The sequence below is a fragment of the Coptis chinensis genome, unplaced genomic scaffold (genome assembly GCF_015680905.1).
Source record: "Coptis chinensis isolate HL-2020 unplaced genomic scaffold, ASM1568090v1 utg653_pilon_pilon, whole genome shotgun sequence".
NCBI lineage: Eukaryota > Viridiplantae > Streptophyta > Magnoliopsida > Ranunculales > Ranunculaceae > Coptis > Coptis chinensis.
Window position 1 is genome coordinate 270,317 of NW_028238177.1, and position 18,274 is coordinate 288,590.

The following is an 18,274-nucleotide window of genomic DNA, read 5'->3' on the forward strand; positions in this document are numbered from 1 at the left end:
GCCATGTTTTGGGCCGAAAAATCAAGCCCAAAATCCAATTTGTTCAGTCCACATAGGGGTTTTCAGCTGGATTTGACTTCAATAGCCTTTTCATCCACTTTTGCTAATTTAATTGGGTCAAGGCTTGAACCATTAGAAAGCTCATTCCGAGCCGGTCGTTTTGACATAAGGTAGCCCTAATTCCGAGGTCTGAGTCCAAAAATACGGCTTTCGGAAGTTCTGCTGCACTTTTTAGCTTTGACTGGGATTTAAAAAGACTTTTTCTCCTTAAATCTTGACCTTTTATCATAGAACTTCTTAACAACCAACCTTTGCTTCTTTATCTTGCAAAAGGAATACATTTTTGCACATATTCGACTCCAATGCCTGAAATACACAAGAACACAATAACAATACTAACTCTTACTTATTAATCACATAATTGGTCAAAAGCGATATTGTTAAAGGGGTTAAAACTACAGTTTTGGGCTCTTATCATGACGCGAGAGGTTAGTCAGAGGGTATCTCTCTCGATTTTCAAAACTGGGGTATCTCAAATTGACCCTAGAATTTACAAAATTCATTGACTACTACAGAGATTGACCATTTTATATAACAAAGAAAGGTGGAGTGGGTGGACAAATTCCACCTCACAAGGTGATACCTGGCCGTGCCACCCCCAAACCATAGCTACTCAAATGTTTTTATGGGATGAGTCAACAAGTTTTTTTGGGGCAAGTTTAAAAAAATATCTCGCCTCAGCCCCACACAAAAAAAGGCCCTGATGATTTGTTTATGGGCTGTTGGGCTCTGGAAACATAAGTGGAGGGGGCAGATCTGTGCCGTATCGGGGAGGAGGGGGACGGATGTGCGTCGGGAGTGCCGAAGGTGCAGCGTATCTGTCCCGTATGTCACGGGCAAATACTATGCCAGACAAATAAAGAGGTTGCAATGTATGCAAAGGTAAGTGACTGTAAAAGATACATTTGGACGTTGCAATTTTTTTTAAATGTTTATCTAACCGGATGTGCTATCTACCAAGCTTGATATTTCAGTCTCCATCAAAGCGATTTAGAAGGAATGCCAAGCGCTACAATATAGTTCAGTCTCCCTCTTTGAATGAATCCTTACTACTATACCATCTTATTCATGATGCATCTCCTGTCTTTGAGTAATTTTGCTATTAAGGGTTTATTCTATGACTTGCATTGATGTATGTAAATTGACAACGTCTTATTAGGCCATTGTTACGGAAACCATACATCTACATGGTCAATTCAATCATGTAGTATGTTGTTATGAAAACCATATATCCGTTTGCTATGTTACGTGTAATAGGCATTGTGTGGAATTGTATCTAATTGCCTCAGGATATGACTTTCAGTAGTTTTTTTGGCATTGTATACTTTCATTGTGTCTGTGTGTTTTTTTTTAAAGCTTAATAGCAAGTGAATCATGCTTCTTAGTGACACTAGTTTTTTCCCATTTATCACTTCAGCTCTTTCTAAGCACTACTGAAACATATATTTTCATTCATGTTTAGCGAGCTACAATCTAAAGAGAAGAATGATGTCTATTCTGCTCAGCAGCTGATTCAAAAGAATGACAGTCTACACAGAACCAGCAAGAAAAAGAACATTGAAGCTGAAGTGTAAGTTTAAAGCATCTTATTGAGTTGCTGTTGTATAAGGTATTTGTGATAGCATAAAAGATCCCGGCCATATGGCCGGGTCGAAAACCTTGTGTTTTATAAAAACAACCACACTGGTTAATTTGTGATTTGTTAAAATGGGACAATCCATGATTATTCATTATTCTGCACCCGCGCACCATAAAAGACAACACATCCATAGTCTGTCCAACAGTGTTACTAATAACATTAAAGTGTCTCGGACTTATTTTTTTAGTAGCATCACCCTAGGTCCACATGACATGACCAACCACTGAAAGTTGAACCAACAGGTCCTGAAGTTCAAACCCAGATACTATCATTCACCAACAAACATTTACAAGCACTGCAAGGAGCTCTAAAGCACCAGTCCAGCTTCTTCGACTGCATCTCTTCGTCATCATCTAGTACCACCTCAATCAAGACATCTAGTAACCTCCTTGTATATACGCATTCAAGCGGTCCAGCTCCTCCCGATGCTCACTCACGACTGCTCGTACCACATCTCCAATGGACACCATGCCTATCATTTCCCTCTGGTCAATCACAGGAATGTGTCTGATGCGGTTATCTTCCAACCAATCATAAAGAAAAATCCCACGTTAATCTTGGCACTTCAACAATCAATGTATACCATCATTTTCACACAGTAAGAGTTTACCCGTCATTAGCTGCATTGCTCGCAGGACTTTGGTATCAGGTGTCACAGTGATAAGCTTATTCTGAGATCACCACCAGAAGCATAGACATCAACCAACAAAATCATACAGAAACAAAATCAGTTAACAAATCAAGTTTTCAAAGAAGCCATACGGTACAACAGATACCTCCTCAGTCATTATGTCGCCAACCTTGGTCGACTTGGATGACCTTCCCTGTACAATGATCTTCCGGAGATAATCTGGCAACAAAATGTGGCATCAAAAGGGGAACCCTGTGAGAATCGAAATTTTGCGAAAAATTGGGATGCAAAAATCCGTGTTTCATTCAATAATGTAAGCTTTTCTTGTGAAAAAATGTCAAAAGTTTGGTAAAGCAAAGTATTTACTGGAAAGAATTCGAAGAAATATTAAGGAAAATGGGAACTCATAAATTCGGGATATATATAGCAATTTCTATACGATACATGCAATACATACTATACATAAATAAGTATAATGCAAGTTTACATAATAAGGAACATCATACGAGATTGTCGAAGAAATACAACTATTGAAGATGGCCAACTTAAAACCAATTGATGATACGCGGAGAGGCCCCAAGACTTATATTTTGATGCGTGACTTAACATAACCCATGTGGGACTAAACATCTCAACAACAACCAAACTAAGGAATATATGCAAAATCACTTGCTCAATAGTAGTTGATACTACTTAGGCTAAGGCAGAAGAAGAAGGTGAAGGAGATAAAATACAATATGCTTTTCTAGACTAAAAAAACATGCATTAACCCAATTTGCATTATAACATGCTAAAATCACACCTTTAAACAATTGATATTGGAAAATGTTACCATATCTGTAGTGCAGAAATTAGAAGTCCTATTTAGTTTTCTTAATTTTTCCTTTTCGTATGTAGTTCAAAAAACACAAAATTAGAAGATCTAATCATACTTGAAGCATTAAAACATTATTTTTTAATGATTTAAAAATGCATGCCAAAACCATTTTCCTACTTGAACATGATTTCCAATAATAAAATAAAAATATCAGTAAAACTATTACTCCATATGACTCCTAACATCATTAACATATGTACTTAAATTTTTTTGTGCACAAGTACATAAACCAAACCTCTATTTAACGTAAGGGCTTTTTTTAGTGAACCCCTCATAAGTGTATATAGTGTTTTGACATTAACCCTCCATTTCCAAAATCATTTGACTTTGCCCTTGACTCGGTCAATTTTATGTTATCGTTGGTATTTAGCATATTGCCAACTTTACCGTTATAATATAGCAATTGGGGCAAGTATAAACCCACCAAAATTTAAGTATCGGATTTGAGTTTACCAAATTTATCTTGTTGAGTCAAACAAGGATGATAAGTACTGAGAAAGAAGAATATCTCCCATACTATGGTTTTGTTGCATTAGCATAAATTTTGCTGTTAGATCCTCCATTTTTGCTCGTCGCTTCCATGTTTGATTAATGTTTTGCAACCACAGTTTGTACTTGTGGTTCAAAAACTACCTAAAGACCCGAAGGAGAAATCATTGGGATCTCCTCCCACCACTTTGAAGGCAAAGATGGTATGGAGGGGGCCAAGTCAATTCCTCTCTCATTCTTCTTCCTCCTTAGTGTTCATCTTCTTCATTTTGATTGAACTGAATAAATTTGGTAAATTCAAATTTGATGCTTAAATTTGGGGGATTTATACAAATTCCAACGACTATTTCAAAAAGGCAACATTGGTATTATGCAGAATACCGACATTGAAAAAAGTCAAATGATTTTGGAAATATAAGGTTAAGTAAAAACGCTAAACAGTAATGGGGGATTTAACTAAAAAACCCTTAACATAAACTGCAAATCTATGTGGTGGTAACTAAAGAGATGTTTCAACTCTAAGTCAATCATTATTCATTTTGCTTAAATTAGGAGCAATGTAGGGCATAGACCAAGGTTCTACACCCACTAGAAGTAGCGTGTGGAATTTTTTTGGGTTTTAACTAGGTGCCCTTGAGAGTCGTGTTTTAGCCTTACCCTAATTTCTTGACACGCCACTGGGATTGGTCCGTGGATTTCAAACTATTAGGTCGGGATTACCCAGTGACCCTATCATTGTGCTAATAGTGTTATAGGGGCCCAAACCATTGGAGCAAGTCTTGGTCTGTGAAAATGATTTAAGGTGTACGTGATTGATTAGGTTCAAGATATTATACATAAGACAATACTACCAAATGCTACAATGCACTTTACCAAAAATACAGAGTAATACAACATATTTTTTTTGTGACTAGGGATACTTAGGATGATTGACCAATTAACATCGAATAGGATTTCAGGTGAAATCTATCACCGGGGTGAGTTCGTGTTAGGCCATGTCTTATGTAGATTGTGACGTGGCATAAACATTTAGTGGCCATTTCACCAACCACATAAGACTTGACTTGTCACCATCAACATAAGAATTGACCTCACAAGTACTCACCCAGTGATTGATTTCTGTCGGAATCAAAGAGAATGTACCTGTGTTGCATGGGTACGGGTTTGGATACAGCTATGACGATTTGGACACGGCGATGTCTGAAAAATCAGACACGGGGGCACGGCTAATATTATAATTTAATTTTCTAATTTTTTAAAAAATATATGTATTTTAATTCTAAAACATTGAATCTTGAAAATAACTTACAAAGAACAGCATTGGGCTTGGAATCAGTAGATGGGCATGTTTATGATAATAGTAGTACTTCCAGTGAGTCTGCCCTTCCGTGGTATAAACCTATCACCAATTAGTTGGTTTTAAAAGTGGCCCATATTCTTTAGTGAAGTTTAACCTTAGATAGGCCCATTAACTGAGCCCATACTAGTAAGCCTCTTAACAAACAAATAATAAACCCTAAATAAGCCGCCACCTTCACTAAAGCAGCTGGAGAAAAGTTTCCTTCTTCAATTCCAGTGAGAGGAAAACACAAATCTAGGAGTAAATCCCTCAATTCCTTCTTCAAAGAGATAAGTTTCTTCTTTCTCCTCCTTTCTTCTTTCACCTTATTTTCAGTTGAAATTTTCTGATCTCCATTTTTTTTCTTACACCAATCACGAATATGTATCGTATTGGAGTCCGTGTTGGTGTCGATATGACATGGGACACACAGAAAATTTCGGTGTACCCATGCAGTAAATCATCCAAAGTACATTGTTCTAATTTGTCACTAAAAAAGTACATTGTATCGTTTGGTATTTTTCTCTTGCACATAATGTGAATATTCCATTATAAAGTTTTATTTTAGTTGAAAATGATCATTGTGTTAAACACCTGACACCTTTTAAATACCTAATTGTGGGTCAAATTCCTAAATTTTGTGGAAATTTATCACCACTAAAGAGTTCTAAATGTGTAAGAAAGGTTATATAATGGGTGTGGAAGAGTTTGGGGTGAGGTTTGAGCTCTAGACTAGGATAAGTTCGTAGTAAAATCAAGTAACACGTAGGATTTCAGCCAATACTTTCTCTAGAATGAGTATGGGAATTACTCTCACAAATCACATACACCCAGTGTTATCAAAGTTATACCATTCTTGACTTGAATCGTACGACTCGAGTCGTAACTCAATAGATCAGAATTGTACTCGTAAATCATTGATGACAGGAATCGGTACAAAATCGGTATTCGAATCGGAAAATCGTAGGAATCGGAAATAATAACGATTCCTTCGACTCAAATTTCAAAGTTGGGTTGTGAACAAAAAAAAAAAAAAATCAGCAACTGGTAATCAGTAACAAGTAATCACACTTCTGATCAAGAAAAGAGAAAAAAGAAAAAAGATGGACGAGAAAGAAATCAAAGAACTCAACAGATAAGTTTCCATCACAGTTCTCCTTCTGTTTCTACTTTTAATTCTTCTTCTATTTCTTCTAATTCTTCTTGTACTACTTCTTCTTCTTCTATTATCCTTTCTTTGTTTTGATCAGTTTGCTCCCCTCTTAATTTTTTTTTTTTGCCGATCAGTTTCTTCTTCTCTCGTACCTCTGAATCCCCTCAATTTTTTTTCAGGACCAACCCAACCGAATAAGATCCATATAACTAAGCCCAGATCATATATTCCGAAAATTAGACCAATTTCACTCATTTTCAACCAATTTCAGTCCTTTTTTTCTGAAATTTGGACCATTATCGCTCCATTCCACATTTATATACCTTTCAAAGCCATAAATCACAAGCAAACTCTAGTCATGAAGAATTGGGGATTTCTCTTAGGGTTTCTTATACTCTAAAGCTTGCTATATCATTGATAAAAACAAGTGATTAGTAGTTTTCTTATGATATATACATGTATATAAAAAATTACAACACCTATATAAAATATGGCTTGAATCTTACGATTTACGATTCAATAAAAATGGAAAACGATTCCTGTTCCGATTCAGGAGTTGACAACATTGCATACACCCTTAATAGGCATACAAGTAACAAAAGGCCAAAAGCTTCTTGGGGTTTTTTTCTTATGATTTGTTTCATCTCTTGTAAATATTTATATTTCGTTTTTTCTCTTGTAATTCTCAGCCTACTTTTCCTTGATTAATGAAATTTCACTTTACTGAGCAAAACAAAAAGGGCCAAAAGTTAGAAATTGTCACCTGATAACAGACTTCATCTCTGGCTACATTATGTAAGGTCAATATAGAAGAATTAAACAAACATCAAGGGGTGGTTGGATACAAAGCCATATAGCAAAAGGGAGAAAGCCAAAGTGAAGTGAAGCGTGGCAATCTGTAGTTTCCAGCCATATTTGTCTTCTTGTCAAGGCCTTCTTAAAAATCCCGACTTCAAAACTTATCAGAATGCTAGTTTTAACAAACTTTGCAAGTAACCAACTCATTGTAAATCCCCCAAATTAAAGAAGCCGAGTGTTTGTGCAAAACCGGGAAGTGCCTACTTTGTTCTTTGAAGACAGCTTTGCGACTTTTAGCTTTTCAGCTTTGTATACTAACGGCCTCTACGAGTTTAACACAAGACTTAACAGACCTAAAAGTCAATTCATAATTCAGTATTCTACATTTACCTCTCTCAGTGATAATTCCAGCAATTGAACTTTGTTCTCCTGGTTTCACCACCACCAAGGCTCCAACATTGTGTTGTGTCATCTATAAATAATGTAAAATACTTGGTTACCCAATCTAAGCATTTTCGTTTAAAGTGCATAGACTAAAATCAAGTATCTCTGGTGCAAGTAAAATAGGCATGACTTTCAATACTAAAATGTAGATCATAACTCAAGAAAGACACTTTAGCATAAGAGTTAATGCCAAAACAAGAAGAGTATATGCACGCTAGAAATACATACCGACTTCACAGCATCATAGACGGTGTCATCTGTTGTACACCAAAGCCAAGATCCATCGGCACTTTTACCTTTGGCTTTTAGAATGTCAAATATTGTGGTGCTTTCAAAACCATGTTCCTCGATGCGAGTAGATGAAAATGTCTGAAAGCGCGAAAACAAAACAGGACGTGTAACAGGAACCCCAACACGAAATCGTTGCAGAAAGGAATGTTTGAGGATGCCCCCATGAGATCGGATTGCTTGAGTTGCTCCTTGCATCATACCTGTAAGTGATAAAAACCTGTGGTAAAAATCGTGATTTGCCTCCACATGCAGAGTAAACCACATATACAGAAGCAGACTTTTCAATCCAAGATGGAGTTTGTAACCATGCCATTAAAGGTGGGTTACATAAAATTTCCAGTTGATTTACTTCGCCCTCTCACTCGTTTTCAAGTTGGCCACGGTTTCTCAGCTGTAACGCAGCCATACAGCAAAGAAAAACTGAAAAGCGGCTCTAGTTTTGACGAAAAAGTAAAAGAAAACACACTACATCAGTACTTGTACTCAAATTTTTAGTAGGTTTTAGACCCTTCGAACTGTTAAATGCCGAAAATCAAGGAGAAGACAAGGAGGTGGAAAGAGAGCTCCGATCTTACCTGATTGTTGCCTTTGCTTTCTTCTTCTATTCGGAACACCAACTGATACAGCGGAAGTCTCTCTCCTATATCCGTAGAATACTTTTTCTAAAATGACATAAATACCACTCGTGACTTCGTGAGGATGAGGATAGGCTTTAAAATGATAAAATTATACCTCTCTCTCTCTCCTATATTCAGACGTGTCCACTGTCTAGTGCCACCCAGCAGACCTCAACCTTTATTAACTCAAAATCTGTTGCACCTCAACTGTCTAGTGCATCATCAGCGGATTATCGAAAAAAAATTAGCATCGTCAGCTAATATTACACATTTAATTTAATTTATTTTAGTTTAGTTTTTTTTTTTTGGGTAAAGTAATACTACATTTGGTTGCTCAGGGAAAGGGGCCTATAAGCCCTATAAGAGCATTTCTAGGTGGACGTATCCGTGGTCGCATTCTTCAAATTTGAAGAAATGCGTCGGAATTTCCCGGAATTCCAACTCTAAGGTGGTCGATTCGTGGGTCGATAACCCGCCTCGTTCGCATTCTTGTTCGCAAATCTGGAGGTTTGGATGCGGATGCGGAGCGACAATAGTAATGTCGCGCGCCAGTACTAATGTCGCCCCAAGTTTTTTTTTGACTTTGACCAACACCACGCGCCAGTAGTACTGGCGCGCGCCACTACTAATGTCGCACAAGTTATTTTTTTACTTTTTCAATTTGGTGCGACAGTGGAAATGTCGCGTGAGTTTTTTGAACTTGGGGCGGCGGTTGTAATGTCGTAGCGACGCTTGATAATCGGCGCCACAAGACTAATGTCAGCTTGAGGTCATCTCCAATGAATTTTGCGACCACGAATTTGCGACCACCTAGAGTTGGTCGAAATTTGCTATCAGATTTTGTGGTAGCATTCTTCAAATTTGAAGAGTATGCTACCACCACCTAGAAATGCTCTAAGGCTCTATAAGTTATATTTTTATTTATTTTTTTTTCTTTCGATAGTGCTATAAGTTAGATCGGATAAAGGGTTTTGGGAAAAATTTCTAATTTTTTTAGGATGACAATATTCTTTCCAAATCCGATCAAATTATTTTTCGGATAGCAATTTTTTTTCCGAATTCAAAAAGTTTGAAAAATCGGAAATTTTTGAAAATTTCAAAATCTGCAAAATATGAAAGTAAATTGGAAATTTGAATTATATTATCGGATTCTTTTTTAGAATAACCATTTTTATCCATTTAATACATTCATTTAGCAATCATTTTAAAATGTATTCATTTAGTAAACAATTTAGATATTTTAACACTCATTCAGCAAAAAAATTCTTCATGTTAATGCATTAATTCAATAGATAGGAATATGGGATAAATTAAGACATGTACTAGAATGACAATATTGATTTCTTGAAGTTGTGAGAAAGACAATGTTCTACTTCTTTAGGATTTTTATTTGGTTTGTAAACTATATGTAGTTTTAATTTAGTAATTATACGAAATAGACAACTATATGTTAAAAATTTGAAAATTAATTGGAAATCGGATCAGATCGGATTTTGAAAACATATCCAATTCCGATCCAATTATTTTTCGGAAAAATCGGATATCGGAACACAAATATTATTGCCCAAATTCAGGAAAAATATCGAACCGAATTTGGAAAAATTGGGTTTTCGGAAAAAAGAGGCACCCTACTCATAAATCATATCTAAGCACGGGGCGCGCTCAACTATCTGGAGGTTCGTCAAGACAAGAGCACGGGGCGCGCTTACTCTTTTCAAGTTGGGTATGTGCCATATCCACTCACTAACTTGAGGGGGGTGTTAGAGTAACAATTTGTTATTATGTTTAGTATTAGCAAGTATTTTATAATCTTAGTAAGTGTATTATCTTTTCCTAGATATGTGGATCTAGGAGATCTCTTTATTCAAGTATATATACTACTAGAAACATCAATAAACATAATAAGAAATATCCATTCAAATATCTATAAGAAATATTCATTAAAACAACTTTGACAGAAGTGACAACACACATAGTTTGCGACGTGATCAGTTGGCTTTTCAATAGTTGAGATGAGGATAGTTGGATGTTCTGATAATTGGTGCTCTTTGGAAAGAATACAGCGAAGACGACAACTAGGAGCCAACGATAAGTGAGCTTTGGCAAATTTGGGATTGGATATAAAAAAAAATTTAATAGTCTGGAAACAGACTTGCAACATATGAGATCCTCCGTTGATAGGTGTAAGAAAATCTCACATATCAGCTCCTCAGGTAAGAAGAGAAGAAGATTTTCATGTTGGCCTTTATTTAGTCTTGTCACTATTATACCAGCCATCATAAATTAAAGGGTACCCTAAATTAAATTAAATGATATAAAAAATAAGAACAGAGTAACTTATTCAAAGAAGAAAGCCCTTCTTCCTGATGTTTTACTTGTCTTCAACAGTCGCCTTTGTCTGTGATGCTCTAAGGGTTTTGGGTTTCTAACGTGGACATCTTTCCAAAACAATGGTTCTACTCGGACTTCACATTAATTACAAATAACTTACCTATGTGGACTTTGGGTTCAGGTCCGGCCCATTCAGTATATGTTGGTGATTGGGCCTCCTACCCACAGTAACTTGGAGAAAATGAGTGGCTTGAACGTTGAACATGGAATGTCGGAACGCCAGTTTAGGCAGGGTAGCAGGCACCCAGACAACATTTACCTCTTATTCATCTTAGTGATAAACAACTCTACTCCAATTAGTAAAAGCTTACACTCTTTGACATATAAAGTAAAGTAGGAATGATCAAACACAAATGGGAGTTGCCGATAACCCAACCAAAACGCATAAATGCCCACTGATCCATGAACAACGCTAGCTCAACCTTGGGCAGTTCTACTTCTACTACAGTACTTGGCAGAAACAAAAGCCAACGCCTTGCGAAAGCGACCACAAAATAATAAAACAAATATTGAAGGTAAAACCTAAACTAAGCAGGACACATTGTGATATACTTTTTCCAAAGTGAAAAATCCAAGAATGAAGAATGTTCCCAAATGTCACTTTCTTTGCTCTCAGAGATGATGAAGGCATTAGCTAACTGATCACCTAATGAAGTTTTTCTGATTTCTATGCTTCAAGAGATATACTATTACAAATTTCTCACATCCTAGGCTTGGAGCCTTTCCAAAATCCCATGTGCTGGCATTCAAGCAATGCAGGGACTTTGCCATGTGGATATGTCGGTAATAAGTTCTCGAAGCTGATCTATGAGAAGCTTAAGATATTTGTTCTTTTTAGTAAGCTCCTGTTCACCAGAAATAATAATGCAGTCAAGTAAACAGTAATAAATTGTAACCAAAGAGCAAGAATAAGGTTAATGCAGTCTCTACTACATGATAATCCTACAAACGACCGCACACAATACAGAGGGGCCATAATGATCTTCACATACAGATACCACAAGAACTTTAAAACATGTTATACAAGTTGCACTAAATATAACTAGAAGTTGTTGAGAAAAACCAAATAAGATGGGAGTGATGGTAAACGCGTAGAGGCACTGTAGTAGCATGATGTGGAAAAGATGACGGGGTCAGCGGCGCAGGGGATAAGGTGCAGAATACTGAAGAGAGAAGGAGAGCACGGATTGTAATCGCGGAGCCCTAGACCGCAGGTGTCCCAGGTACGGAGGGGAGTCGGACCGTAAGATATATGGACAGATGGACGACCCACAAAAGAGGGGGTCGATATAAAAGGAACATTGTGAGTGTGAGAAAAGAGGAAAAGAAAAAGAGAGGAAAAGAAAGAGTGAGTTGTATCGTGCTCATACATTTGGCGCCGTCTGTGGGGAACGACAATAACAAGAGAGTAATGGCACCGAAGAAGAGAGTAGGTAGACCTAAAAAGGTGGCGGTGGAGAATGTAACGCCGGATCTAGCGCTGGATGGTGTGATTGACGGGGAAGGAGATCGAAGAGAGGAGCGGGAAACTGAAGAAACGAGGCTGATGAGAGAGGAGATCGCGAGGCTAAGGGAGGAGAATGAAGAACTGAGAAGGGAGAGAGAAAGGGTGGAGGATGAGACCGAGGAAGAAGGGAATGAGGGATCCGACGGAGAGAAAGCTGAGGAAGATATGGCGGGACCAGATCTGGTGGAAAATCCGGTAGCAGGGTTGACTATGGAGCAAGTCCAGGAGATGATAGACAATGATAGGGAAATGAACCGACGACAAGAGAAAAATCAAGGAGGAGCGCCCAATCAGGTGGTGGCGGGGTTGAACCGCAACTCGTTGGCAGACAAAATATGGGCATCAGAGGTTCCGAAGCGGTTCGCTCAACCTAGATTCGAAAGGTATGACGGTAAGGGAGATCCGGCGGACCACATCCATCATTTTCGGCAATAGATGCCTCTGTGGCAGGAGGCGCGGTATGATGGTCTGCGATGCATGATGTTCCCGGCGAGTCTGAAGGGAGGAGCGTCGGATTGGTATTACTAGTTACCTGCGGGGAGCATAACAAATTTCCAGAAGTTGGAGCAAGCGTTTGTAGATCACTTCATATACCAGAAGAAGCGGGTGGTAGATATCGCGACACTATTCAATGTGAGACAACGATCCTCGGAGTCAGTTAGAGAGTTTTTATGTCGATTCAAGGCAGAGACATTGAAAGTTGAAAACTTGGATGAACGGACCGCGGTGATAGCATTTGAGAGAGGGTTGCGCCCGGGAACAAGAGTACATCAATCTGTGGCGAAGAATGAGATCGCGACTTTGCATGAACTTTATCCAAGGGTGGAGAAATACATAAGGTACGAAGATACAATGCAGAAGGATTCTAGAAAGTCGGGAAAAACAGTATTGTCATTGGAAAAGGGGAGTGAGTCTAGGAGAACGGAATCCGCTGGGAAGGAAAGAGTGGGATACCGCGGAGATCGCACACGGGTAGCGGGGACACGGGAGGGTGTCCGAAGAGAATATTGGGAGAGAAAACCATATAGAGAGACAGAGTAGACACCCATGAACAGACCTTTGAGCGAGATCTTACCCTTAATCAAGAATCTACTAGGGTACGATGGACCCGGAGCACACCAATAGAGATACCTGAGAAACCGTTCTGCGATTATCATCAGATGCGGAATCACGAGACTAATGACTGCTACGCATTGAAATGGTTGGTTCAGAGGATGGTGGAAAGAGGGGTGATGAGAGAGTTTGTGAGAAGAGAGCAGAACGAGGGACACATGCCGCCTCCGGGAAGGATATTGGGAACTATCAATGTGATATACAGCCGTGAAGTCCTAAGTCACAATGCTCATAGAGACAAGATAAGGCGGGCGGCGAGCATCCAACAAATCGGTGAGAGAGGTGGATGACCGCGGCGAATTCGGGAGCGACATCGAGAAGGACAGAGTGTTCGCCAGGCGCAGATCTACGACAAATGGGACTCGCCCGATGAAGACGCCGGTGATTACGATAGCTATGGGGAGCTACATGGTAAAGAGAGTGCTCATCGATTGTGGAAGTGCGGTGGACCTTCTATTCAGAGGGGCGTTGGAAGAGATGGGAGTGGATCCTAAGCAGCTGCGGCCTTCACGGACCAATCTATACGGATTCAATGGAAGTATGGCTGAACCCATGGGAGAACTTTTGTTGCCAGTAACAATGGGTCCGGTGACCATTTTCACACGATTCATGGCGATAGATTCAATTTCGCAGTACAATGCGATTTTAGGGAGACGATGGATCCATGAGATGGAGGCGGTACCATCCACGTACTATCAAGTGATACGGTTTCCAACACCTGCCGGCGTATATGAGGTTTACGGTGACCAAGTGACGGCCAAGAATAGTCACAAGGGCACCGTGAAGCGATTGATCTGCAGACCGGAGGGAGAAGCTTCTGACCCTAGAAAAAGGCGAGCATAGCAATTACAGTGCGCCTCGGTGGAGGGGGAGTTGGAGGCATCAGAGGGACTGAAGACGATTGATGAAATCAAGATGGTAAATATTGGGGAAGGAGAAGAGGAGACGTTCACAACGGTAGGATCTAGTTTGCCAGAAGAATGGAAAGATAAGTTGATACAATTTTTATCTGAGAATAAAGATGTTTTCGCTTGGACAATAGAGGATGTCACCGGATTAGATCCTGAGTTTGCGTGTCACCGGTTACACATGAAGGAAAATGCCAAACCCGCGGAGAAGGTTCATACCGCGATCGGACCTAAATATGCGGAGGGAATTCGCGAGGAAGTGACGAGGTTGAAAAGAGCTGGGATAATCCGAGAAGTGGAGTTCATTGACTGGTTGTCTAACATAGTCGCGGTACCGAAAAAGAATGGCAAGGTCCGCATGTGCGTCGATTTCACGGATGTGAATCTGGAATGTCCGAAGGATAGTTACCCGATGCCGCGAGTAGACGAGCTGGTGGATAGGACGGCAGGATTCAAAGTATTTTCCTTTATGGATGCATCAATGGGATACAATCAGGTAGCGATGTATAAACCGGATCAGGAGAAGACGGCTTTTGTGGTGGAAGGGGATACCTATTGCTATACGAGGATGCCGTTTGGGTTGAAGAATGCGGGAGCTACCTTCCAACGGCTAAGGGAGAGAATGTTTGAAGGCAAGATCCGAAAAGGAATGGAGATTTACATAGATGACATGGTAGAGAAGAGTATGTCGGAGGAAGAACATATAGAAGGGTTGAGAGAGACGTTTGGGATATTGAGAAGATACAATTTGAAGTTGAACCCGGAGAAGTGCACATTCGGGTGACAACGGAAAATTCCAGGATATATCGTTACCAAATGGGAATGAAGCTAATCCCGAGCAGATAAGATCTTTGGTAGAGATGCCGTCATCGCGGAATGTTAAGGAAGTACAGCGTCTAGCCGGAAGGGTCGCATCTTTGAATAGATTCATCTCCAAGTCATCTGAGAAGTGTCGTCCGTTGTATAGATTGTTAAGGAATACAACTGATTTTGTATGGACCACGGAGTGCGAGGAGGCATTCCAAGAGTTGAAAGTATATCTGGGCAAAGCGCCTCTGTTGTCATGTCTAGAGCAGGGGGAAAAGCTGTATCTGTATCTGGGGGCCACAGAGTATGCTGTTAGTTCAGTATTAGTCCGCTTAGCGGACAAGGTGGAGAAGCCAGTATATTTTTAGAGCAAGACTTTGTTGGATGTAGAAACCCGATATAGTAGGATCGAGAGGTATGCCTTGACATTAATTTTCTCCACCTTGAAGCTGAGACCCTACTTTGAGGCACACGTAGTGGTGGTGGTGACGAATCTGCCACTAAAGCAGGCTTTGAGGACAGAAAAGTCCGGCCGAATGTTGAAATGGGCGGTGATGTTGAGTTCATATGAGATACAGTATCAGGTAAGGACCGCGGAAAATGCACAGGCGGTAGCGGAATTTCTGGCAGAGTTTCCCGTGGAGGATCCTACTTGGGGAGAAGAGATGGTCATGGAACCGGAGAGAGAGGTAGAGCCAGACTTGTTAGACCCCTGGGATAAGAGAAATGGATGGAGAGTGTTTGCCGATGGGTCAGCGACGAGTGCATGCAGCGGCATAGGGGTTGTGCTGGTTATGCCCGATAATGACAGAATAGAGCAAACTATGAAATTGGGGTTCGTGGCATCCAGTAACGAGGCGGAATATGAAGCAGTAATAGTAGGATTGAGAATGGCCGAGGACTTGGGTGTGAGGGAGCTGACAGTGTACTCCGATTTGAAGTTAGTCATGTGCCAGGCGAATGGAGAATTCGCCGTGCGATGTCCCCGAATGGCGAAATATTTGGAGGTGTTGCGTAAACGGTCTTCCTATTTCACGAGTCTTAGATTCATTCATTTGGGCCAAGGTGAGAATAGGCATGCCGACGCCCTGGCTTATGTTGTTGCAGCAATCCCAGGGTCAGAAGAAAGGACGATTCAGGTGAGAAGGTTGGAAAAACCAAGCACGGAGGGCACAACGGATATATGCAAGGTCGTAGAGGAATAGGGGAGTTGGATGGATCCTATCATCCACTTTTTGGCGGGAAACGAGCTGTCCGACAAAAAGGAGAAGAGAAGGTGGCAGCAGACGTCCCAGAGATATGTTCTACTAGAGGGGGAATTGTACCGGAAAAACTTTAACGGGCCACTGCTAAAATGTTTGAGTCCACGGCTAGCAGCTGAGGTGCTGGCCGAATTACACGAAGGGGATTGCGGGAGCATTCTGCAGGAAAAACTACAGCTCACCGGTTGCCGACACAAGGGTATTTCTGGCCCCACATGAAGAGGGATGCAGTGGAGTTTGCCAAAAGATGCGACAAGTGTCAGAGGTTCGCACAGTTAGTATTCGCCCCAGCGGAACCTTTGCACAACGTTTTCACTCCCTGACCTTTTGCTATGTGGGCAATGGATATAGTAGGACCGTTGCCCATGGCTAGCGGGAAGCGAAGATTCATGCTTGCAGCCACTGACTATTTCACAAAATGGATTGAGGCCGTACCTTTGCAACAGGTGAAGGAGACACAAGTGATCAAGTTCTTGTGGGAGAACGTCATCTGCCGGTTTGGATTACCATATGCCATCATAGCGGACAACAGGACCCAGTTCACCGGAGCAAAAGTGGCTGCCTTCTTGCAAGCGTACGGGGTGAAACAGAGTTTCTCGGCCCCTTACAAACAGGAGGGTAACGGACAAGCGGCGTCATCCAACAAGACTCTTATGAACAATTTGAAGAAGAAGTTGGAAGACAAAAAGGGAGCTTGGGCAGATGAGCTGAATCATGTACTCTAGGCCTATTGGACTACACCTCGGTCCTCCACTCAGGAAACCCCATACTCCATGGCTTACGGTGTGGAGGCCGTGATACCTTCAGAGATGGTTGCAGCAACAACGCGGACAAAGGCAGTGGAGGAGGGTTCAAATTGGAGAATATTAGCAGCGGATATGAATCTGGCAGAAGAGAAAAGGGATACAGCCCGCATAAAGTTGGAAGAGTACCACAGAAGGTTACAGAGACAGTATAACAAGAGGGTCAAGCCGCGACACTTTCAGATAGGCGAGCAGGTCCTACGCCGAGTGACCTCTAGCACCAAGAGAGAGAATGAAGGGAAATTAGGGCCGAACTGGGAAGGGCCGTATACTGTGGTAGATGTAGGAGGAGTGGGAACCTACAAATTGCGGACCAAGGAAGGCAAGTTGGTAGAGAAACCATGGAATGTTAGAATGCTCAAAAAATTTCACACTTGAATGTAACGAAAAATCAGAGCAAAGATATGTAGCTGTGTGTAAATATATAATACAACGGCGCTTTTGAAATGAAATTGCTCACTGAGATGAGTTCATAGTCATGTAGGAGGCAAAGCAAGGGGCCCCAAATGGCTTCCGTGTCTGTAACATCGTGAAGTGATACGAAGCACACATGGGGCATTGAGCCCCAGAGTATAGAAAGAGACAACGTGGGGGAGGAGCCCTGCGCTGACATACGAGTCTCAGAATAGAGTGGGGCAGCGTGGGGGACGAGCCCTGCGCTGACATACGAGTCTCAGAATAGAGTGGGGCAGCGTGGGGGACGAGCCCTACGCTGACATACTCACATTATTGAGCAGAGGACAAGAGGAGTTATCCTCATCCGCGGAGTGGGATGAGCCCTTCGCGGATGAGAGAGTTGAACTACACGTGGGGAATTGAACCCAGGAGCAGCAAAAGCCAGCGGAGGGGATGAGCCCTTCGCCGATACAAGCCCGGAGAGGAGTCGGTGGTGAGTGGAGACGTCCCAAGTGAATTAGTTGGTCGTGGAATAGAGTTATGAATGCACGTGGATCGTGGAGACAAACCTCTTCTGGCTAAGCAGCTAAGCAGAAGGAGGTCGGCCAGGGAGGAATACTAACTATCTATGTCAATACAGCAAAATCGCAGGAGGGACATATATAGACGAGGGGAGACGGGGGATGTATGTACAATACAGATAAATCAAACATCGGAATCCATAGCTAAAGAGACAACCTACATGAAAC

The 18,274-nt window shown here is 40.9% G+C and overlaps 4 protein-coding genes across 5 annotated transcripts; 3 read left to right on the top strand and 1 right to left on the bottom strand.

Moving 5' to 3' along the window:
• Positions 1-1,751: 1,751 nt before the first annotated feature.
• CBSX3 (Cystathionine beta-synthase (CBS) family protein) lies at positions 1,752-8,654 on the bottom strand. Of its 2 annotated transcripts, none has more exons than XM_086588109.1 (6): positions 8,297-8,654; positions 7,659-7,921; positions 7,377-7,458; positions 2,476-2,549; positions 2,310-2,370; positions 1,752-2,219 (listed from the first exon to the last, which is right to left on the bottom strand). In XM_086588109.1, exons 2-6 carry the CDS (start codon positions 7,917-7,919, stop codon positions 2,077-2,079), a joined length of 621 nt encoding a protein of 206 aa, XP_086444235.1. In that variant the 5' UTR covers positions 7,920-7,921; positions 8,297-8,654; the 3' UTR covers positions 1,752-2,076. The 2 variants fall into 2 exon arrangements, with proteins under 2 accessions (XP_086444235.1, XP_086444236.1); XM_086588110.1 differs by lacking the exon at positions 8,297-8,654 and adding an exon at positions 8,032-8,149.
• Positions 8,655-13,745: 5,091 nt separating this feature from the next.
• LOC147472901 (uncharacterized) lies at positions 13,746-14,192 on the top strand. The gene has a single exon (XM_086588118.1). It carries the CDS (start codon positions 13,746-13,748, stop codon positions 14,190-14,192), a length of 447 nt encoding a protein of 148 aa, XP_086444244.1.
• Positions 14,193-15,117: 925 nt separating this feature from the next.
• On the top strand, positions 15,118-16,269 carry LOC147472902 (uncharacterized). Its single transcript, XM_086588119.1, has 2 exons — positions 15,118-15,420; positions 15,514-16,269. Exons 1-2 carry the CDS (start codon positions 15,118-15,120, stop codon positions 16,267-16,269), a joined length of 1,059 nt encoding a protein of 352 aa, XP_086444245.1.
• An 830-nt stretch (positions 16,270-17,099) lies between these two features.
• LOC147472903 (uncharacterized) lies at positions 17,100-17,507 on the top strand. Its single transcript, XM_086588121.1, has one exon. The coding sequence runs from the start codon at positions 17,100-17,102 to the stop codon at positions 17,505-17,507; it is 408 nt and encodes a 135-aa protein (XP_086444247.1).
• Positions 17,508-18,274: the final 767 nt, after the last annotated feature.

Bases quoted from the DNA above. Each gene is read 5' to 3' on its own strand.
- LOC147472902 (XM_086588119.1), top strand. From the start codon at position 15,118: ATGCCGTCATCGCGGAATGTTAAGGAAGTACAGCGTCTAGCCGGAAGG. The intron at 15,421-15,513 runs GTATATTTTTAG...TCCACCTTGAAG, and splicing joins CGGACAAGGTGGAGAAGCCA to CTGAGACCCTACTTTGAGGC.
- CBSX3 (XM_086588109.1), bottom strand. From the start codon at position 7,919: ATGATGCAAGGAGCAACTCAAGCAATCCGATCTCATGGGGGCATCCTC. The intron at 7,459-7,658 runs GTATGTATTTCT...CATTATTTATAG, and splicing joins TCTATGATGCTGTGAAGTCG to ATGACACAACACAATGTTGG. The intron at 2,220-2,309 runs GTAAACTCTTAC...ATTGGTTGGAAG, and splicing joins AGCAATGCAGCTAATGACGG to ATAACCGCATCAGACACATT.
- LOC147472903 (XM_086588121.1), top strand. From the start codon at position 17,100: ATGGCTTACGGTGTGGAGGCCGTGATACCTTCAGAGATGGTTGCAGCA.
- LOC147472901 (XM_086588118.1), top strand. From the start codon at position 13,746: ATGGGGAGCTACATGGTAAAGAGAGTGCTCATCGATTGTGGAAGTGCG.